Genomic DNA, 23,332 nt, shown 5'->3' on the forward strand with positions numbered 1-23,332 from the left:
TGACATGTTATTTGAATAATAGTATATTAATTTCGTGGTCACGGACCCAGAATTACTGGAGTGCGGTTTTATTTAAAACATGTAGTCAATAATTAAATAATTAAGAGTCTAATTTAATTTTTTTAAGTTGTTCAGGTCGAGTTAAAAATTTACATTTCACCCGACGCCGTAAAAAAACATTATTTAACGCGTAAGATAATAACAATATTCACTTTTCGGTACATTAAATCAACTAATTGTATACCTACTGTTTCTCTTTTTTGGCGGTCTGAAAAAACTAGTACAACAACTCGTTGTAATAATATTCATTCTTGGCTATGTCGATGTATTAAAAAAGAGTTTTTTTTTTGTTGGCATAAACCGTAATTGGACGTTTCGTTTATTATTTTTACACTTTTATAGTTTTATACACGTTCACTTTGATATGAACTCTGGTATAGTATACCTGTATAAGGCAATACGTTATAAGTCGTTATGAATATGATAATTATAATTTTTGTGTTTTTTTTTTTAATTGCTTTAGGAGATAGGTTTAAGGTTTGTTTTCAGATATATTCTGCTTTTATCCCTTAGATTTTTAACATACGAATTGGTAAAACTAGAAATTGACATAAGGTGTACAATAATGTCTTAATAATTACCGCGTGTATAGTTAAATGAATAACGGTACGTTATTTACCTGAGAGTCAAATGTATCTTAAAATTTCTTTCTTTAACACAATTTAAATCTATTTTAGATTTGACAAAATTTAACGTTATGGTGCAAATACGATAACGTTAGATCAGCTGGTGTCTAAAAGGATTATTCTAATTTTTAACTAATATAAAAAATAATGTGAAAGAAATTGTATGAATTAATTAAGAGATAAAATATTCATATAACGGAGAAAAACGGCCATAGTCGACGATCAGTTTGGAGAAAAAAATAGCCAAGTGAATGGGTTGAAAAAAAAACGCTTACCAAGTCGTGGTAGACGTGTAGACATTCTTGATTTTTTAGGAAACTTCACTTCTTCATGCCCGGGTGATTCTATTAAGAATCTAAATAACAAAATCCGTTCAACGGTTTCAGAGATCTGAGCGACTAAAGAAAAATTTAGTTAAAATTAACAATTTTTTTAATTGTAATAAAACCTTGAATAGTTTATTTTTAATTTGTTTATTCATATTTTTTTATCTTTTCGACAAGCTCTTTCTAATGAGCTTAGAATTAACTATCTGTCGCTTTTAAACGCTTATAAGGTTGTAGGTAATACACAGACTCTTTCCAAACTCAAATCATATTATATCATATCATTTCCAAAAAAAAAAAAAATTATTCATTCAAATAAAGGAAGTTGTTTATTTTCGGGCAGCGTCACTTATATTTAGAACCGATTCCGTTTTGGTACACACACGAGATTGTTGTCCGCGTGTAAACTGTCTGTGCGGATTAAAAACATATACCTAAATATACAACGCCAAGTGATGTTTTTCCAGTGCGCTCTGTCTAAACAAATACAAACGCCATAATGTATTTAACTTGGATATTTTTTTCTTATCGAGAGGAATTAAAAAATAAACCCGGCTCGTCGGTCGAATAGTAATAATTGTAGGTCAAGTACGATTGCCGGCAGCGCACCGACCGATACTGTAGTAATTTTCTTTTGGGAAAAGTAAAAAAAAATCTCAACGGTAAAAATAAAAGTAAAAAATATTTTTTTTGTTTTACGACGCAATAAAAAAAAAATGTATATAATATATAAATATTACTCGTGCAGCTGCAAAAAAAAAAACATTGTTATTGCGACCACCCGAAGATTTACCTGTACCTGTATGTATGTAGTAGTAATGCTCATAAGAAATAAAAAAGCTAATATTATTTGAAACACCAACTCGTGACGTTTGGGGTATTAACTTTACAAATCGATTTGTGGCGTTTGCGAGTCACCCAAAGGTCGTTAAAAGCAACACTTATGACGTTTTGTCCCTACGTTTTGACTTAGTTTTGACAAAATAAATAATATATGTTAGCTAGAAACTTTAACAAGTGCGTTAAACAGTTACAGACTTGGAACGAATTTGGAACCTTCAAAGATCATGAATTAAACCTCCTTCATAAATAAACGTGAAACCTTAGCAATGTATAAATATTTGTCTGATAATATCTTATGGAAATATGGTCAGCAATAGAACATTTATTTCCCGGTTAAAAAAAAAAAATTACATAGAATCATGTTTTTAGCTTCTCCTCTCTGACCTATCCCTCGGTCGTCCTATCCCCTTCTTTCCTCCTATTTCTGATCTATGTAACCCAAATCTAACCTATACCTAACTGATCTCTCCCAATTGCTTCTCATCGGGAGCCATGATAAGTTGTCCCTTATCACTGTTCTCATATCAGGAATAAAAAAAAAGCTCTTTTATTTCGAATCTCCGTTGTTTTTATGTTAAATCGTTGTCAAAAACAGTTAGGTCTAGTCAATATTTGTACGAGAAATTTATCAAGTGTCTCTATATAATGTTAGTCCTAAACCCAAATTTCTTCTACAGCTTTACCCACCTAAATTTTTTTTTACAAATTATTTATTACACACATTTTGAATTAAAGGTTTATAGTAATTAATATACATTTTGCATTTATATTTATTATAAACAGTTTATTTCACAATTAAAATTTGTAAATACAATTATTAATGTAGTTTTTTTATTATCCATTATAATTAATAAAAATACCAAATGGCTTTCTACGACAGCCATAAAGAGTCATGTGAATCTAAAATTGAAAATAGATTCGTTTTGAAACATATTTTGTTGTTTATAGTTTATCAATATAGTTATAATTATAACTATAGTTTACAATCAATGTTGATATTATAATATAAAAAAATGTTTTCGATATCTTTTTTTAGACACCTCAACCGCGTTTTTACGTTTAACCGTTTTCATATTCATTTATCATGTTTGGCATTACAATTGATAATGATTTAATAAAAACATTTTACGCGTTAAAATATGCTGTAACCGTTTTCAAAAAAAAAAAAAAAATGCTCACTATTGAAAGTAAAAATATTTGGTGTGTATAAACACTATGCAAAAACATAAAAAAAAAAATAAAAATAGTGACTAATCGATTAACTCTTAAGACGTTCTCTCTGCGTTATCTACAAAACTGGATTTGCGTTTCTTGTTTGTGTTGGCGTATAACAGTGCTCCTACTTTTTTTTACCATAGTTGATTAAAGGTTAACATAATATACATATTACATAATACAAGAACGACTAATTTAACGAGAGATTTTTTTTTTTTTAATACATTATAGTATCTGCCAAAGCAAGTTATTTTTTGTGGGTGTGTACGATGAAAAATGTGCAGGTGGCTATTGTCGCGTCGGACAGACGACTCTATCAATAGAAAAATAAGTTGTCATGTCCCCGATTTAAAAAAAAACATCTGGCCGATGGATCGGCTCTAAGTCTATGATTGGATAGAGGGTTTTTAAATTTAAATTTCAATCATCGAAGATCAAACGTTTCTCTAACGAGTATGTCTATCAGATGGTTTATTAATTCAAACTCAACGGCAACATGGTGTTATTGAAAACATAAGTTAAAAAGAAATTAAGAGTTTTTTTTTAAAATACTTTTGTTATATTAAATATAATTAGTAACAACTATCTAAGTTACTGCAGTACTTGCACTGTATAATGGGGTTATTTATTCGCGTGACAAGACAAAGAAACATGTGAACAATAATTATTAACAGGTTTAGAATTCGATAAGACAACATAATGGCTCAAAATAACACATAATCCACGACATTATAGTAAAATATGTATTACTTAAAAAAGTGTTAATTTAAAGTACATGTACAATATAAACCATTTGTTATTGTTTCACAGGAGGGCTCTTCTTTTCACTTCTGATTTGAGTTAGATCTATTAAAAAAAAACTAGTTAAACAGAAGAATATATTGATGATAAAACCTAATGGATAATAATATTATTGCTGTCTTTTCCTTGTTCAACTAAATCATTTTTTCCAAAATAAATGATCTATTTACAATTTTTTTTTACTGTATAGTTATAATGTATAGGAACATTGATAATGTTCTATTATATATAGATCACAATGTTCTATTATACTATGTAGAATTGTTAAGCATAGTTAACTATTTTTATGCACTTCAATTTATAATATATATAATAATATGATATAATATAATAAAAAAAACCAAAACGATTTGTACGTTGTGAACATGACAGTAGCGGTCTCCATTACTCATACTGTATGTATGACCTTTACAAATTATAATTTATAATTACAGGTTTCTCAGGTTAACTGGTAGGCAGGTAATATATTTAAAAAAAACCACTTACAATATCTTCTCATGACTTTATTATATGACTCCATTAAAATTAAGTGCAATGCATATGATTACAATAATTTCTGAATTATCGAAAACAATTTTTAACTGTGTGTATTCGACACGTTTGTCAGGTACACGTGGTGCTTACTTATGCTTACCAAAGTCTTAACAACAGGAACAGCTTTAACATATTGCTCGGCTAAAAATATCAACTTGCAACGTTTTTCAACTGTAATCGTATAGACTAAACGGGGCCGGTGACTATGACTGTTACATTATAGCGATATTTAATAGTAGATAAAGTGTATTTCTAGTATGAAAGTCGACCAAGTAGGAGTTCCAGACGCCAAAGCGTTTAATTTATTTCGTTTGTAATTTACGGGTTTAATTGTGTCATTGTGATGTTTTGTTTTGTAATAATAATATAATGAGACGTTTTCAGTAAATGTATGCCAACTCCAGAAACTTGACGGATTGAGGTGTCGCTATAGTGCTTTTAACTTAACTCCTTGTCTTGTGTTTATTTTGTAACGGCACGGCGGAAGTATAATAAAAAAAAGTTTTTTTTTTTTTTTAAAGAAAATATCTTTTAATTTAAATTAATTCAACTGGACCGCTGCACTGGCTGGACGGCTCGGCTCGGCCGTGCAAGACGGTATTCTAATTAAGACGTTTGACCAGGCAGGAACCAGTGACTAATTCTCGCTCAGCCGTTGACAGACGGTCCGTCCGTCCGTCGCATTTATCATTCCCGGGTGGATAATTCGGACTATTCCCTCGAGGGTCTCGTAAATCACTCAATCGCTGACCAAAAATAAAAATAAAAAACCACAACGACAACTCGAGACAAAACACAACATGATAATAATATTCTCCTCTCGGGTCGACACACACACACACACACACACAATGTACCTGAACCGGTGCCAAAACTACGACAATGGTGCCAAAGAAAATATAAATTTACTTCTAATTATATTTAATATACCGGCCAATAAAAACCGTGTAAGTTTTTACAGCTGGTAAGTTTGGAGTGGGGTGTGCACGGGACTTTGGCCAATTTCGGACCGCGCAAAAATGATTGATCGCTTTAGCATTATCGCGATATTGTATACATATTATTATTATTATCATGTGCACTCAGGGACTCACGCCTTATACTTACACACGACCGTGTTATATTATTTCATCTTGTAGTGTGTACACCGTGTACAGGGCGATTCATTAAGTACACTCATTTAGGACTCTCGGTTTTCCCCATAGAGTAATAATTGCACTTTGTCGATAACCAGTTTTGGATTACCACTTTAGCTTTAGTGACTTTTAAGAGTAATTATCCAAAACTGATTAGTCACAATTTCCTGTAAAATATTCCTAATTCTTAAAAATGAATTCAACATAGTAAAGTCTTTCAAAAGTTAATAGAGGTCTCAAAAAAACTTAAGGTTGTACAGTTATTAAAATTTCAAACGTACGCAAGGGCAGATGGTTTTTACAATTTAACTACTGTCGTGGAAAAAGTAAAAATCGAACAAAAGTTTATTACAATAACTTATTATATTATATTTATCTACTAACAAATACGATGCTTCGACGCGAATGTGTGGAGAGTAAGAATCCAGCACAGTTTAAACCAATTACAGTCTAAACCAGTACAATCCAGCATCTACAGATTATTATCGAAGTATTTATTTGAATGTGATTTTCAAATAAGTAATTTCTAAATAGTTTCTGGATTTCAGTGCAAGTCTTCAAAATTGGCCAAACTATATTTTTTGGGTAAATTTGATTAAAACAATTTTTTTTTAAAAAACGTACAAGAACTTAATAAGATCACTCTAAGTAGGTGTCTATACAAATATAATATACACGACCTGATAAGTTGTAGGTAACGTGTTTATGTTAAAATTGACAAAACATGCAAAAAACGCAGTTTTTTATTGTACGAGTTCTACCTAATGACAAATTGTCAACTAAAAGGTCCTATAGTTAGGGCTAAAACCCATTAAAAAAAAAAATCCTACGTCCAATTTGAGGGCGGAGGAGTTAACTTTTTTCAACTTTTATCACCCTAGGGGTGCCGACTAGATAGAATTTGTGATTTATAGAGTTGCAATTCGGTCCAGTATTATTAAGAAAGTTACACAGTGGGTAAACAAGATAACAAGTTGCACATACTATTGTAAAAACAAAATTGCAAAATTATTTTAAAAGAAAACCGGTGTTTTTTCCTTACTGAATCATCCTGTATACGTGTATTAATCATGTAGAGTGGGTATTCTACTCCAACCAGCTATCAGAGGGGGGTTCTGTTTCGCACCATCGTTAAGTTTCAAACGATAATAATGTATTTTTTCGCCCATATATGTTTGTCCGCAGGCGATACTGTTTTACGCGCCCAGGTGGCTGTGGAAACTCTGGGAGGGCGGCAAGATCCGGGCGCTCATGATGGACCTGGACGTGGCCATATGCACGGACGCGGAGAAGAAGCAGAAAAAAAAGATACTGCTCGACTATCTGTGGGAGAACCTGAGATACCATAACTGGTGGACATACAGGTATTACCTGTGCGAACTGTTGGCGTTGCTCAACGTAGTGGGTAAGTACATGCAAGTGCGACGGTCGGTTTGGCTTAGGTCGGCGGCACGCGTGGGGGGGGTGGGAAGGGTTTGCCTCCGGAAATTATTCACAGTAAATCATGTTTTTTCGTTGTGTGTATATCGAAAAAGGTTGTAACGATATTCGCCGACCTTTCTCTGTATAAAATAATATCGACAATAGTCGGAAATCTACCGCAGAACTTAGCAAAAGTGTCTGTTTATTATTATATTATCGTTACTATCCAGTATCTAGGATTTTTTCATCAAGGATGGTGTCATTTATTATAATAACCGTGTTCATAAAAATTGTATGTAGTCATTTTTTAAATATAATATATGAATAGGTAGATTTATAAAAAAAAAAAGTTTCATATAAACATTAGGTTTCGATAAATCCATCTTACTATAGACCTTATACTAAAATATTAAAAATGTTTAAATTAATAATTTATGATACGGTCAGGGGGGGGGGGTGTCATATCCCCGAAACACACCTATGTATACGCCACTGTTATTGTCTATACAACAAGCGGAAATAAGACGGGCTTGGGACGGGCCGAAGAAACTTAGACGAGTGGTTGTGAAGTTATGGTTGTCGAAGTGCTTTCTGAACGCAGCTTCTTCGATTTTTTATTTTTCAGAGTCCTGTATACATGGACTTGTAATTGAGGAACCATAAAGTATAAGTTCGTAAACCCTTAAGACGTTAAACTTTCAAATCAAATGTTTAATAAAATATTAAGTATATTAAATTAAATTTATTAATGAGATTTAATGAAATAAAACTTGGAGGAGAAAAAAATGGAAAAAAAATGTTTTTTTTGTCTTTCGTGAAATGTTATAAAAAACGGACTTCCAACTTTGCGCCTGTTATAGTATCTGGTTATTTGTATAGAGTTTTTTTTTCTTTTTAATGAATTAAATTAAACATATTTGTGGTAACTATAAATAAATGCAAAAAAAAAAAACACTTAAAAATATGCCAGGGCGTTGCGTTGGCGCCATTAAATTCCTTGGGGCCTATTCTAAAAAAAATTCTTGGTAAGTCTTAAATAATATGGAAGGTGAGCTACTGAGTTAGTTATTGTCATAGTTTATCTTGTATTTTTACTAACGTTTTGTAACATTCTACAAAATAAATTAAATAGTTTCTAATGATATCCATTTAATATTGTGTTTAAAACTCCAGTGATTGATTTTTTCAAAGTCAAACACAAAAAAAAATTCAATCATTAACTATTGTTTTTATGGAGCAAGTTTCTGGTAAGACATTCTGAAGAGACAATTTAAATTGACTTGGTTATTTGTTATTCCTTTTATTTGACTTATAAATAAAAAATTGACTTGACGCAGGACAACCTGTTCGATTAAGTTTTCTCTTGCAAACTTTTTGGACAAATGACTTTGGTATTGTCAAATTAATAATTATTTTACCATACATTAAAGATATACATATAAAAAACATTTTTATTTTGACTATTATTATTTATTAAATTAGAATCTTGTAGAAATAGCCGAGACGAATAATTGCACCCAATATGCTAATTTATAGTTCGTTGATATAAATTCCATGCGCTTAGGGCCATTTCTCTTGTCTTTTGTGTAAGTCTATAATTACTCAGGTTTTTTTATTAACTATGATCTACGTTTATTTCTTCCATGCTATATTTTATCATTTCCTAATTGCACTTCATTGCAGTAAATTGTTGTGACACAAATTAAAAATATGTCAATTTTTCGTTACCGACGTTTACTAGGTGATTCATTAAGGACAAGAAACTTATTTTTTCTTAACATGATTGCAATTTTGTAGTTTTTAGGAAGAGACATGTAATTTTATAGTATAAGATAATTTTCAAATTTTTATCTTTTGACTTTTAAAGTTACTAAAATTTTAAATGTCGAAAAGGATTATTTCAACCGTAGTCCACCTCCAGTCTTAACTTTTTAAACATTGGTAACTTCAAAAGTAATTATCCAAACACTGGTTATCGACCAGTCAAAATGTTCAGCAATTGTTTCTTAATATAGAAAGTTAATTTATGATGTACTTTACCAGGCTCTGGAAAAAGATACAAATTTGAATGTTGTGAAGTAACATAAACCAAAATGTCTCCAAAGAGAAAAACGGTGCATTTATTTTAAGAAAAGCTGAGGGCCTTATTCTCCACGAATCATCCTGTATACTCTGTACCATCTGTGCCTGTGGTCACGTAGGCCGCACAACCAGGGTATATTCATGTTGCTTATGGAACCGCAAGTACATTGTTTTGGCAGGTACTGGACAAACCGATTTCCTAGACCGCTGCGAATTAGCCGTCAATTAACTTTAGTTGTTTTAAGTTATGACCACCACCGCCGCATTTGTCAGTTTGTTTGGCCGTGAGCACTTTTCTACACCGCCGAACACCGTTATGATAATAAATCTTAAGATCTACGGCTTTGACCGACGCCCTAATGTTTATAGTGTTGTTCGATTATATTTTTTAACACCTATTCGAACCCGAGTCCGTTGTTTATGAAGCGACGGGTAAAACATACACACTTTGTCCGGCCCGTAATGCAAGTCCAGTAAAACATGTCGGCATTCCATAAATAAAAGTAAGAGCCCCTGTCAGTGAACTCGCGGTTATTTTGTTCACAACAGTAAAGAACAACGGCTCGTTAAAATAGGAAATTACATATAACTATTAATGATTGCATTTTATAGTTATTGTTGACTTAGAAAAATTAAAAGCGTTTCGGTTAGCAAGTTCCTAAGAACAGCCGACAGCATCGAATAAACGTTGTCCGTTTTAATAAATACTTAATTGCAGATTACGGTATTTATAAGTATTCAAAATCGGTAAATTGGGGGTTAAAAGTAAATAAAAAAAAAACAGAATTGTCGGGGGATTTGCTAAAACAATAAAACCCACTAAACATCATTATAAGTACTAATTAATCTAATAACAAAATTAATTTTGAGTTTTTATAGTTTATTCACAAAAAAAAAACTATTTTTCGGGTGACATTATCTTAAGAACGTACATAGATAAAGAACGATTTAAAGAATATTGCATACAATTTTTGAACTCATTTGACTATTAAAAAAAAAATTATAGCTCGCCTTAGATTCATGTTGAAAAATTTGTGTACAATTTTTGGACGTTTATCCCAATTTTAAAAAAGGAGTGGTGAACATTAGGCCCACTATAAAGTACATTTCAAGTAAAATGTATGACCTATATACTTTAACCGGAGATATCGGTTTAAAAGATAATATAGTGGGTCCAGCTACAAAAAAATCCATTAAAACAGATCATTTAAAAAACAACAGTTTTCTCAGCCAGCATCTAAGCTAAAACATTTTATTTATTTTTTATTTTATTAACCAATGTTACTAAGTTCTTATCATTTATATTATATAAACTAATTATATTATCATTGACGAGGTTTTACATTTCAATAACCGTTTGTTTTGGTCGATAACAGGACAAATGTTCATGATGAACCGTTTTTTCGACGGCGCTTTCCTCACGTTCGGGGTGGACGTCATCCGGTTTCTGGATAGCGACCAGGAAGACCGTATCGACCCGATGATCTACATATTCCCAAGGATGACCAAATGCATATTCCACAAGTTTGGCGTTTCCGGCGAGGTGGAGACCCACGACGCGATATGCATACTTCCTCTGAACGCCGTCAACGAGAAGATTTATGTGTTCCTATGGTTTTGGTTCTTAATTCTGGGAGCCTTGTCAGCGGCCGTGATTGTTTACAGGTGCGTAATTAGCTTGTGCGTTTCTGAGTAGAAACATGTGCGATCTTTGCCAATTTATTAGGTAATCATACAGGGCTTTTAAAATGTCACGGACCAGCTGACTTTTTTATGGTAAAAAATTACATATGTGAAACTATTTTGGCATTATATTTTTTCACCTATAGTAACGCAAATAAGGGTGGTTAAATTTTGAAACTTTAATGGGTGAGGTATACATTAATTAAAAGCGATTTACTGAACATGCTAACCGGTCGATAACCAGTTTTGAATTTCTACTTTTAAAGCCGTAAAAGTTTAAGTAATTATCCAAAAATGGTTATCGACCTATTAATATTTTCAGAAAATTATTCTTAATTGAATAAGTTAGCAATGTTTATTTTTTTAAGTTATTAGAGCTCTGAAAAATACTAAACAAGGTAAATATTTACTATTTTTGTAATACTGTAATAAAACATTAACAAAAATGTGTGTTTAAAATTTAGAACAGATAAAATTTATTTATTTTTGTTATTCTGTTAATTATTCTTAATCAAAAAAGTAAAATAAAATGTATACGTTGCCATTTAAGGTGAAAAATTTGCCCCCTTTTAACAATAAGTTACCAACGGGGAAAAAATATGTATAGTAAAAGTTAAACAAGTTTTACATAGGTATATTTTTTTTGTATAACTTTGATATATCAAAAAAATAAGCAGGTTTATGAAATGTTGATAGTCCTATATATAATTTATCTTTTTTTATACTATAGTATGTACCATTTTATTTTGTATCTACCATTTTGTGTAGAGTATAACTGGAATAATGTCTGTTCTTATGGACAACCTCCTAATTTTATGATAACAATAATCGAATTGAGTAGTGCACAGTGCACTGGCTGTGTAAAGAGAAAACAACACTTCATTCTTTAATACAGGAGACAGGGCTACAATACTTGGCCTATTTATGGAAGATAAATTTAAAAAGTAATACTGGTACTAACATCTAACCTATCAATTTTACATGAATGAAAACCGTGTGTAGGCAATGATAGTACACTTACATATATTTCTTGTCGAAGAACCGAGTTGGGTGCTTTGAACTTCTTTTTATGAACCGTTATTCGGTATTATTTATATATAATATATTACAACATATTATAATGAGTTATATAATATTTATTTTATCTGAGTATAGGTACTTAATGTACTAATGTATAAATATAGTAGTAAGTAAAAATATACACAAATAGTATCTTACACACATCAAACGTTTAATAAATTATATCATACGGTTTTACGAGTTAAGTGTCAATTTGTGTATGTTTAATACAAAACAGTGCGTTTCATGTTAAATCGTTAAAGCGCTTAGAGAACAGCAATATATTAACTGCCGTGTGCAATATACTCACACATACTACTATATTGTATTATATTTTTTTATCTATCTATCTTTATTTTATATTATATATTTAAAACTTATAATGTATCACCCAGGTTTGTTTCAGCTTGAAGGTGAAATTATTAAAGCTTTTTTTGAACGGTGTTTACTACAAATAAACAATAGGCACAAATCATGATATTATCTATTAATAGGCGTCTGTATTCTGTATCTAAGGTAAATTTTCTGTTGGTAACGCGAATTATGAATAGACTTATATGATTCGAACATGACACGAGGAAACTGCATTAGTGGTAAAGTAAATTAATGTGGAAGAGATAATAATGAAGGTCTGTACAAATTTGATCTAAAAAATGAGAACATTTTTAAATAATAAAAAACATATAATATTGTACAAAAGAAAAGGAAACTTATTGTTTTCTGATGATTTTTGTTTTTAAGTACAAGTTAAATGTTCGAGTAAGTGGGTATCAAAAGAGAACTCAGAAAGCCATATCATCGTGGATTGTTATTTGTTCCTTATCTTCCAGAGCGTATCCGTAGAAAATCTAAGTATTTTTTTTTACAATTAACATGCCAAACATTAGTTAGTTTGTCATTTCATTTCTTTTTTTTAAACATTTTTAAACACGCATCACTGATACCTAACAACTTGCATTTTTCTTTAAGTAAAAAATATAAATGTTTTCTTAAATTCTCCAACTATTAACATTTTTTATTGTAATCAGTACTGAAGAGGTCAGGACCTATTTATAAAATATGTTAAATCATTTTATGGTTATTAAATTACGATTTCGTTCAATGATGTGTACAAAACTAATAGTTTCAATTGTCTTCTTTTAAAATAAGGTACATAGTGATAATGTACGAAGAAATAAATGTACTATTGTTTTTATTAGAAGAGTTGTTTTCATTTCGTTGACTTTAGTCGTTTTAAGACTGAACCAATTACCAAATACATGTTTTCCTTTGATTTAATTGTCATAGTATGGTATAATTATACGAATTTATGTATTATTATTATAATGGTAGTATTCATTTAAGTTCACCTTGGGGTTGAATCAATATAAATACGATATTGTCGTTGATTCGGTTACAGCCAAGGTCGGCATTATTATGCTTAACTCGAACGAAAATGCAATTTGCATTATACAAGTAAACATATAATTAAAATAGTCCATTATAAACCCGATTCGTCCATAAAGTCCATGACATTACAACGTTGGTAGGTATTTTTTGTACAAAAACTGAGCGTACTTGTGTTGTTTGTTCTGACAAGTTTTAAGAAAAAGAAAAAAAAACCATTTGACTTTGTTGACAAACGACGATTGCGGTTAGCGTGTAATAATATAATCTTAAATATTCACGGGTTTTCCGATAGTTATAACAAGCAGCTGATAAATGATAGCGATAAGAAAATAGTGATGAGAGACCGTGCAGATAACGGCTCTTAATAAGAGACAGATGGTACGAGATCAGTGATAAGATCCATCTATTAAAAGTTCCTGATAGAGATCAGCAAGGTTTAGGTTAGCAAAAAGGAGAAGACTATTGGACAGATCAGGAAGGGGATAAAAAAGGGATATGAAAGCCGTGGGTTAGGGAGGGGAAACAAATTCTCGATTCTATGTTTTTCCTTGTAGCGGAGAGATGAATGTGTTGTTTTTTTTTTGTTTTTTGATATTCTCAAATGTATTTTTCTTTTCTCAGGTTTATCATCATAGTGTCGCCTCGGATGCGAGTGTACGTGTTTTGCATAAGGTTTAGGCTCATCAAGCGCCAAGCCATCGGCAACATAGTCCGCAGGTCCAAGCTGGGCGACTGGATGCTGCTGTACGTGTTGGGTGACAACATAGATTGTGTGATATTCAGAGATATCGTGCACGACTTGTCGCACAGACTGGACGCTTATCACACCAAGAACTCAACAGTCAGTACAGTGGACGCGTGACGGCTGATACAATACATTGTGCTCAATTCGATAACAAACAAATTATTGGTAACTTTATACGGTGTACATATTTTTTTAACGAAAAACAATCATTATTTGAAGCTTTCTTTTGTCAACTCGAAGACAGCTAACGTCATGAGACGACGACGACGACGACGTCCTAATTCCTATGATTTCATATTTTGTCTGTAGTTGAGAATTTAGTCCACAGAAATCGCCAAGCAGTATAGCTACTATCATAAGCGATGCTCTCCCGTTTAGTTGGGTGTCCTATTCGTTGACATCTATCTAAGAACTGTGACTAACGTAATAAGTTCTTAAAATCGCAGCGTATGCTCTCGAAAATTGCAACTATGTTAAGAAAAAATGAGTGTCTTATCCTAAATGAATCGCCCTGTAGTTATGGACCAAATAAAAACCGTTTATTATATTGAACCGTATGTGAGTACTTCAGTGAAAACTTGGTAATAATAAATGATCGAAATTAAATGTTGCGATCCTATGAATAATGCATTTGACCGCGTTTTTTCGCCTTGCAGAGTTTTCCATCCACTTCTCATTCGGTACCGGTTCCTTTTTGTTTCCATTTCAGTATTTAGCGCCCATGCGTCCAACCATGTTCGTATCGACTCGAAACAGTTTAATAACAACAATAATAACGATTTTTAATTTAATGACACGGTCTTATAAGTTTGCTCGCTCTGAATTCACCATCGGGTGCGCCTGCTATGGGTTCACCTGACCGAATGACCGTGATCAATGCGAAATGTATGCCGGTGCCGCTCCGGACTAATTAACAACCAGTAATAATTAACCAACCGAGTAAACTAATACCGCGCTTTCATTCGACCGGCATAGGTTTTTTTGGAGCAAATGAGCTTAAAAATAATTATTCCTTAAGTATATTATACTGTTTTCCAGACGCGTTCGTGGTTCAAATGCGGCGACTATTTTCAAAACCAGCCATAAGCAATTTTTAAACATTTTTGAAAAACAACAAAAAACGAATATAAGGTTTGAAATGTATACACGTTGTGCATGAAGATTCCTACTAGTGGACATTTTCATAAGCAGTCGACTATAGGCAATACGCGTTCCATATATCGAGTTCAGCGGGTACAGGTGTACTCGATTGCGGGTTGCTCGCGTGAAACCGGGTTATTGAGCTCACAAATGATAAAAACAAAACAGAATCAATGCAATAGAAAATAGCTAATAATAATCCTGTATTCTCGAGGGTTCGGTCGACCTATTGGCGTGTGGCGTTTGGCCGTTCTCGGTTTTCAATTTGTTACACCTTCAAAAAAAAAAAAAAAATGTAGGCTCTGCTTTGACGAATCTTCTTTCAAACGAGAGACCTCCATCACACACGGCCAACCGAAATTCGAGTATCACGTCACGACAATGTCAGACTTAGCGGCGGTGTTAAAGATTTTCCATCACTCTAAAGAATTGTTTGGAACATATTGCACCTGGATGCCGTCCAAGTTCCAACGTCAGGTTAGGTGCGATTTGTCTTATGCGATTCAATCCGTCTCGATATTAGAATGTACACGAACATTTTACACAAAAACCCTTAAGATAGGCAGGTCGGGGTTAGTTGTTACAATTTTGATATTTTTATCATTTTTCGTTAATTATTTTCCAAATGAATGTTGGTACAATTTAAAAGAGCACTTTCTTAGGTACCTTTAGAAAATGAATACACATTTTTTATACATTCGTGAGAATTATAACAATATAAAGTTCCCCCCCCTCCCAATAGAATTTATATGTCGATTTGATATGTTGAATTACCTAATCATCTTTTTAAAAAACGTTTTTTCTCTTTAAACACATGCATAGGTTTGGTTTTCTCCAGTGGTGCAGCGTACATATTTTGGCGTTGCTCTAGTAAACGTTTAATAAATGATTTTGAAATCATTAACTGTTGTGTTAACGTCGTGTGTTGGCCAGCGCACAGCGATTGTAACGTACTACCATATACATGTGTTGATGTTATTTTTGAAAATTTGCAATTAGCGTGTCGACCCTGCGTTTACGATCGTGCATAAAGAGTGCATTTGCTTATTATTATTATTGTGGTTTATATTTCCGGACAAACTTTTTGATGATACAAATACATTTTTTTTTTTGTGTTTTGAAACCTTTGCCCGGCCGCTTTTGGAACGGCGTCAATGACATCAAATCCGGAAGACGAGCTTGGCAGACGATTTAGTTTTTTTAACGTTTCCGGAGAACAGATTCGGTTCATTAACGCGGTCGGTGACTCTTCGACAAAGACGGTGAAAATTCGCTGCAAAGAGTTGTGCGTTTTACAGACTATTAAATCAGTTTATATCTTATTTCCGTGGCCAATTTCAATTTTGGGCACAAACGAGATAGTTCACTAAAACAAAAATCGAAATATCCTGATACACTAAGGGCAAAAATTGAATCGAACTTTTGAAGAGTTTAATAAAAAAATGAACATAGAGCCTAATGGAAAATTAAAATTTTTTTTAGACTTTTTACCTAAAGTCCTACCTAAATATTCGATGAAGACATTAAAAAAAAGAAAATACATAATATAGAGATTAGTTTTTCGGCTCTCCTGAAAAATTACATGAACCCTTCTGTTTTTCAGGTACAGTCAATTGTATAGGAATATTAAAACAAATACAACAACTCTTTTGCTAGGTAACAGTTGGTCTTAGGATTCTCTCCTAAATTAGTGAATACTATAACTTTACCGAAAAATCTGGATTTGATAGCGTTGAACAATACTCAACCACGGCCTGAAACGATGATGTCTTACGGGAAACGGTAGTTCATTTTTGCCCGACTGTCGGATACTAAAAAAATATTGGAAATGTCAGCTGACTTGTTGTGGTATAAAAAATAATTTATGATGTCTACTACTATCAAAAACAATAGTTCCTAACCGAGTATGCATGTCGACTACCGGATTCGTGGCTTAGAGAAACGACAATTTTGTTGAATCTCTTATGTAATTTCCATATGGTACGCGTCATGTTATGTTATTTGTAAATGGTTGTACTTGAGCGTTTTTTTTTTACTCAAAATAAATTGGGTTTATACGTTTTTTTCTTCTTCTATTATTATACAACACACGGCATTATAATAATAATAATATTTATTACACACATATCCGTACAAGAAACGGTGTTCAGCTGTTGTCCCAAATACATTGTATCGTTTTTTTTTTTTTGAAACTAATTAATGACTTTTTTTCCACCTCGTCGTTTGCATATTTTATTTCGTCGTCGACCTTGGCCATGTGCAGTGTGTGTGTGCATACCACTTTTGATTTTATTTCAAGACACGATTTATCTTGACAGTCGAATGATGGCACCGACATATATAATATAATGATAATAAAAAAGTCATGTTAAGCGGCGTTACACCAATCCGTGTGTTGGTCGGACCGCAGTTCCGAGAACCGGCATTTTGTATGCGTTTTTTATTTTAAATGTATATTTTTATATATATTTTTATTGCCAAGCGATTTCATCATCTCGTGAATGGTTCGAAGAACCACCGTATAGACATTATGATAACCGACGAATTTCTTTTGATTTAACCGCCGCCTTTAAGTGCCGCTTTTCTTAGCTCGATTGTTGAAAGTTCTGTTACAAATAGTGCCTTGCAGTGACCACTAGATTATTAAAACCACTCGACGGATTCCAATGGAATTTATACAGCATAATATTCTAAGCATGAAAAATAGTGCTTGATCGAAGGTTTTTTTTTGCATCAAATTAATAAAAAGGCGGCATTTTTAAAAATTGCTTGTTTATTATTTGTATAAAAAAAAGTATTGATCCAAAAAAAATCTTTCGGTCAAGCACTAGTTTTTCATGAAACTTTAAGTTTAACTAAGTACCTTCAAAATTTTTTTTTTAAATAAAATAAAATTAATACAATTTCTGAATTAAAAATAAATATACTTCAAGAAAATGCAGAAAAAAATTAAATTTTTGAAAAACCTGTGCACCCCTAAGGCCTGAGGCCGCATAAGTTACAATTACAATTTTGTAGTTTATTCTTTTTGGAGAAACTTTAGACTATGTTATTTTATAATATTAGGCAATGTTAAAATGTTCTCAATATTTTTACAGAGCTCTATCAACTGTGAAAATACATTATATATAATATACAAAGCGTTGAGCGCAACAATATTGTAATACAAAATCGACTGTCGACAATTGTATGTTTGGGCAAGTGCACAAACGTTTAAGTTATGTAAATGGGATAGAACTTTCTCTCTCACTGGCCATTGACTTTTCGCCAACTCCATCGCACGCCGATGACGTATGTGATTTTATGACCTCTCCTCCTACCTAAATACTATTGAGTTCAAATCTCTGAGCTAACATAAGTCATCGTCATTCTTGACATTTGGCCGCATCTTGTTTTGATCTTAGCTTATGAGTTTTTGCTTTTTCAGTGGAAAAAGATGAATAAAGGTAAAAATAAATCAAATGCTACTTGTACGTAGGCTGTAGGTATATCAAAGACAATTTTTCCATAAAAAAAAGATATTGTTAAGAGCTACTGTATAATATTTTTTCATCGAATTTTGATTTTTTTTTACACTGTCTTCAATTCTGCATAGCACACGTCTCGCCCTTTAATGATGTCGCTTTGCAGTTGTCTCTGTCTCTCTCTTTCTCCATTGGTATAACTATATAAAAATTAAAACGGGTTAAACAACGATGAAGACGTGCCTTAAACGCCGGATACACACAATGGGTCGTAGGTACGATATATTATTATTATTATATACATTCAATGGCCTGAAACGTCGATTATTTTGTATTAGGGGAAAAAAATCTCGCATTTTAATCGTTACAACGGAATTCATGTACTTGAATCCTTTTTTTTTCCTTTCTGATTTTTGGCACGGTTGTTTCTTTAGGAATTCCTCCGGAAGAAACGGGAAGTACTAAAATAATGTTAGCAAATTGCCTGTAACCGCCATATTGCCATGATCAAAGATGATCAAATAAAAAATTAAAATATATAATACGAGAACCCATCGGTTTTGCCACCGAATTTTACTTTTGGCCTCGTTTCAATAATATTAACTATACAGGGAGAAAACCGTTGGATCCGACTGCGCCGGTGTAGTTACTTTCATTACATTCAATTTAGACCGATGAAATATTTGTGATTTTTTCATTCTGGAATCCTTCACGTGTCGATCGGATAAATGTCAGGGCTACGTTATTTACAAATGCTGTATTTACGATATTTTTACTTTCAATTTTGTTGTAATAACATTATAAACGTACAACATACCAAGTACGAACGTCTTGTAAAAAACAATTATGCTTCTTTATGTCGTTTTGTGACACGTTATCGTCCCAGTTACTTGACTTGCATCACATTGTACATTGTCGGCGGATCGTTTCGCCTAGGCCAATGTAGAATATGACACTCAACTTCTTTAGAACTAATTGCAATTTTGTACTCTTTCCATTTGGAGACACTTCTGTTTATGTAATTTTTCAATATTAGATAATATTGGAATTTCATTATTTTCTAGAGTATTTGACTGGTCATCGACCAATCAAAACGTTCAGCAAATCAATCTTAACTCATAAAGTTTATTTAACATACCCTTTACTGTTTTAAAATTTGATATAGCTATGGAAAATACTAACAAAAGTACATATTTTATAATTTCGTAATATTGTAAAAAAAACATAAACAAAAATGTTTTTAAAAAGAAAAACTACAAAATTGCAATTAATATTTTAAGAAAAAATGATTGTCTTATCCTTATAATGAATGACCCTACATTATTCACATTTTAAGCATTCTGAAAAGTACTTTTGATCAATGCTTAATTTTTTTGGAAAATTAGTGTTTAACGTTATTGCACATTTGAATGTCATTTAATGTTATTGTCTAAACATTATACCTTCAACTTTTTTTTCTATATCGTGTTATTGTAGCAATCCATTTTTTAATGTTCTTATTTTTTCTACGTTTTCTGATACGTTTAGATTATTTTATGTTGCAATTTTTCTATTTTCTGTTTTCTATTTATTGATTATTTTTTAAAACATTATTAATAACGTTTTTTAAGCATTGCTTTAATATGTTCCTATGGTAATATTCATTGAATTTTGTGCACCACGTTATTTAATCGAAAAAAAAATTATACCGACTGTCCCCAACAATTTATCTCGATTTCTAAATATTTTCTTGTGCTCAAGCAAGTTTACGACGGCATAAAAAATATGTATAAATTATAAATATAATTTAGCTGTTTGGATTATGTAATGCGCGTTCCTTTTTTACTGCATCCTATGGAATAAAAATCAGATTGCATGTACACCCATGTGCGTGTTCTTCATTTTATGTGTTTCCCAAACAACAGCATTCAATCAATAATACTTACGATAAAGTTAAGAGTTCAATGTTTTTTACATTAAAAAAAAAAATAATAAAATATCAAATGGAATTTAGTATGTATATACATCAGTTAAACATTTTAGAACATATTAATAATAATTTGTAGTTTTTGAAGCACTAAAATTGCATATAATTTTCTTACATTTAAACAAAATTAAATTGATATTTTTTCTAAATCTCATCTTATACATCCATGTTACTCTCACTAGTATAACTTTTGTTTTCACATAATGTTTATAGTAAATATTTATTTTATAAGACGTCCAATTGAAAGACGTTTTACATATTAAAGGATCTATATCTCACTCATTCTCGGTTTGTGTATCAAACGATGTGTTCAGTATAACCTCATTAGTCCAGACATGGTTATCTTTATTTATACGTTTAGCCCCTCCCCCGAGATTTCATTGCAGTAAATAATTGTAGATTGTACAAATTCTAAATAAATTCAGTGGCAATGTATTTACAGTACTGTAAGTATTTTTTAAGTTTCTGGAAAAGCATAAGGAATTTAATTTAAATTGTTGGAAATAGAAAAGATATTATAAATACCGTCAAATTAGTTTAAATTATTATTTTTGTATGAATTCTTTATTGGATTGAAATTCAGATTGAAGCAAGACACACTATTTATGTATAGAGTAAAGACAAAACTAAAAAAGTCATAAAATTACATTATTACAGTCACCAGAGCGTTGACCAAGCTCATTGACGAATTTAGTGCACAAAAACACAGTGGCCGGGTGATAAACTTAACCTAACCTAACCGGCCGAACGTCAGCTCATAACCGGCAAGGGGCCATATGACCACCCTGTCTCCTCCCAATGACTCTACTGATTAAATTTGTCTTGACAGTTTAACGCTAAACCGATACCTAATTATCTTTAAAAAATAACGTCATAGTGAATCATTAAATATTGTTTTTTTTTTTATAGTTACAGGGTAAACGCGATCGCTGTTTAATCGGGACGAACGACTCAGTGGTCCTGTGTCGCAGAACAAGTTATTATCGGCCTTAGAAAAATATAAAAAATAAAAAAAATACAATTTACTGCCTTCGGATGTGGAACGAATACCTACGCGTGTCTGGACGGCAACACTACGGCGTGAAAATGTTGTTGTTTAATAGGAAAATTATTGTAATTTTGAATATTGTTAAGTTTTGTCAAAAAGATTGAAAGAAAAAAAATTAATTGAGCGATTATAAAGTAAATTTTATTTTATCAGACGCTACGTTGAGGGGGTTTTTTTTTTTACTGTGAAAACCTTTTTTAAACGATATAGCCCGCCGTCTTTCGTTGATATTGTCATGTTATGAAGAGTAGGTTACCGATACATTAATAATTATAACAGGAAATATTATTAGTCACGTTTTAAAAAAATATCGAGAAAAGCTCGATAAAAAACTGTACTATGATGTTTTTTGTTCATCTGTTTTTTTAATAAACACTTTTTGTATCATACCGCATAATATCTTGTATTGTTTATAGTTTAATCATATTTTATAAGTATATATTATAATAAAACAAAAAGTTAAAAATGTATTTTAACCTATTTCTCTGTTTTCCCCAGTGTTCTTCATACTATCCTCAAGATGTTTCTTATAATTTTTCAAAAGAAATCAGAATTTTTTTTTTTAAGAAGTAAAATTGACAAAAAGTCAAATGTTTACCTGAGATTTATGTTTAGTTTTTTTTAGTAAATTTCAACTTAAATGTTTTTAGTACACTAAAATGTCTAAATGGCTGTAATTGGATACAACCGATTGACAATTGAAAATCAACTGCCAAAATCGAGCTTATAACACTAAAATAATTATATTTTTTTAGAATAGGTAATATTTTCAGAATAAAATATTAGCAGAGTCATAATAGGTAGGGAATAGGTTTCTTAATAAAAAAAAACCAAACAAGCGAGGAAATTAAGTTTGGTGGTAAAACAGTTAACTGTTGCAACAATAATGGATGGTTTCAGTAAATTTCAATCAATTTAAAAAGACAATTGAACGTATGTGTTACCGGTTATGTTGAAACGTTGATAAAGTTGTGCCGTTTGTTTAATCTGGGAATATCTTAAGAACTACTAAATCGTTTATGTATTTATCCGATGTAATACTTAAAGTATAGAATCATAAAAGGCCTGTGACCGTATGTTCAAACGACAAAGTTTCAAAAATTGTTTTATTAACTAGGTTATTTTTTAAGTTAGCAAACATTAAGTGAATATACATACATAGTCGGTACATTTACAGTATACATACATATTATGCTTGGTGTAACCTAAAAATGTAACAGTGTGGAACATTCGAAACAGTAAAAGACTATTGTGATATGTAAAAAAAAAAAGACATTTTTCATAAACTATTAATACGGTTATGATGTAAGTTGTATAAACGGCTAAAAGTGAATTTAAAAAATAAATAATGTCGAGTGAACGTTGTATTTTTTTTTTCTATCTTATAAACGTTTAACATAAATCATAATGTTATTATTGTATTATGTGACTGATTCGTTATGAGTGTAATAGTGCTCGCTGTGTAGTTTATAACGTTGTCGATGTCACTTTTGTTGTAATATAATATAATATATTTTATTAGCGTTTAATTCCAACCTGAAAGCATAATATTATGGTTTACACATTTAAGGTAGTCCAACCCGATTAAGTAGCCCCAAGTCACAACACACTGTTATAAGAGTATTAAAACAAATAATTATACGTTCAATGATAATTTCAATACTGACATTTATGAAACTAATGTATTTTTTTTTTAAGTAAAAATATTAGATTATATATTGAAATATTTTTAATTAAAAATTCGACTAAGTTGGTAATCAGATCGATTCCTGTTTTTGATATATATACAAGAA

The 23,332-nt window shown here is 31.5% G+C and overlaps 1 protein-coding gene across 1 annotated transcript in view; it reads left to right on the top strand.

The window, feature by feature from the left end:
- Window positions 1–21,937, top strand: part of LOC126847463 (innexin shaking-B) — a 39,124-nt gene extending 17,187 nt beyond the window's left edge. The window contains exons 3-6 of the mRNA XM_050587703.1: window positions 6,727–6,946; window positions 10,422–10,710; window positions 13,798–14,086; window positions 21,401–21,937. Of these exons, the coding sequence (XP_050443660.1) occupies window positions 6,727–6,946; window positions 10,422–10,710; window positions 13,798–14,038 (750 nt within the window). The 3' untranslated portion in view covers window positions 14,039–14,086; window positions 21,401–21,937. The remainder of the gene's footprint in view (window positions 1–6,726; window positions 6,947–10,421; window positions 10,711–13,797; window positions 14,087–21,400) is intronic.
- Window positions 21,938–23,332: the final 1,395 nt, after the last annotated feature.

The sequence above is a fragment of the Adelges cooleyi genome, unplaced genomic scaffold (genome assembly GCF_023614345.1).
Source record: "Adelges cooleyi isolate 19-005CV unplaced genomic scaffold, UGA_ACOO_1.1 ACOO_flye_CR_arks_rails_tigmint_CR_PRNA_108, whole genome shotgun sequence".
Classification (NCBI taxonomy): domain Eukaryota; kingdom Metazoa; phylum Arthropoda; class Insecta; order Hemiptera; family Adelgidae; genus Adelges; species Adelges cooleyi.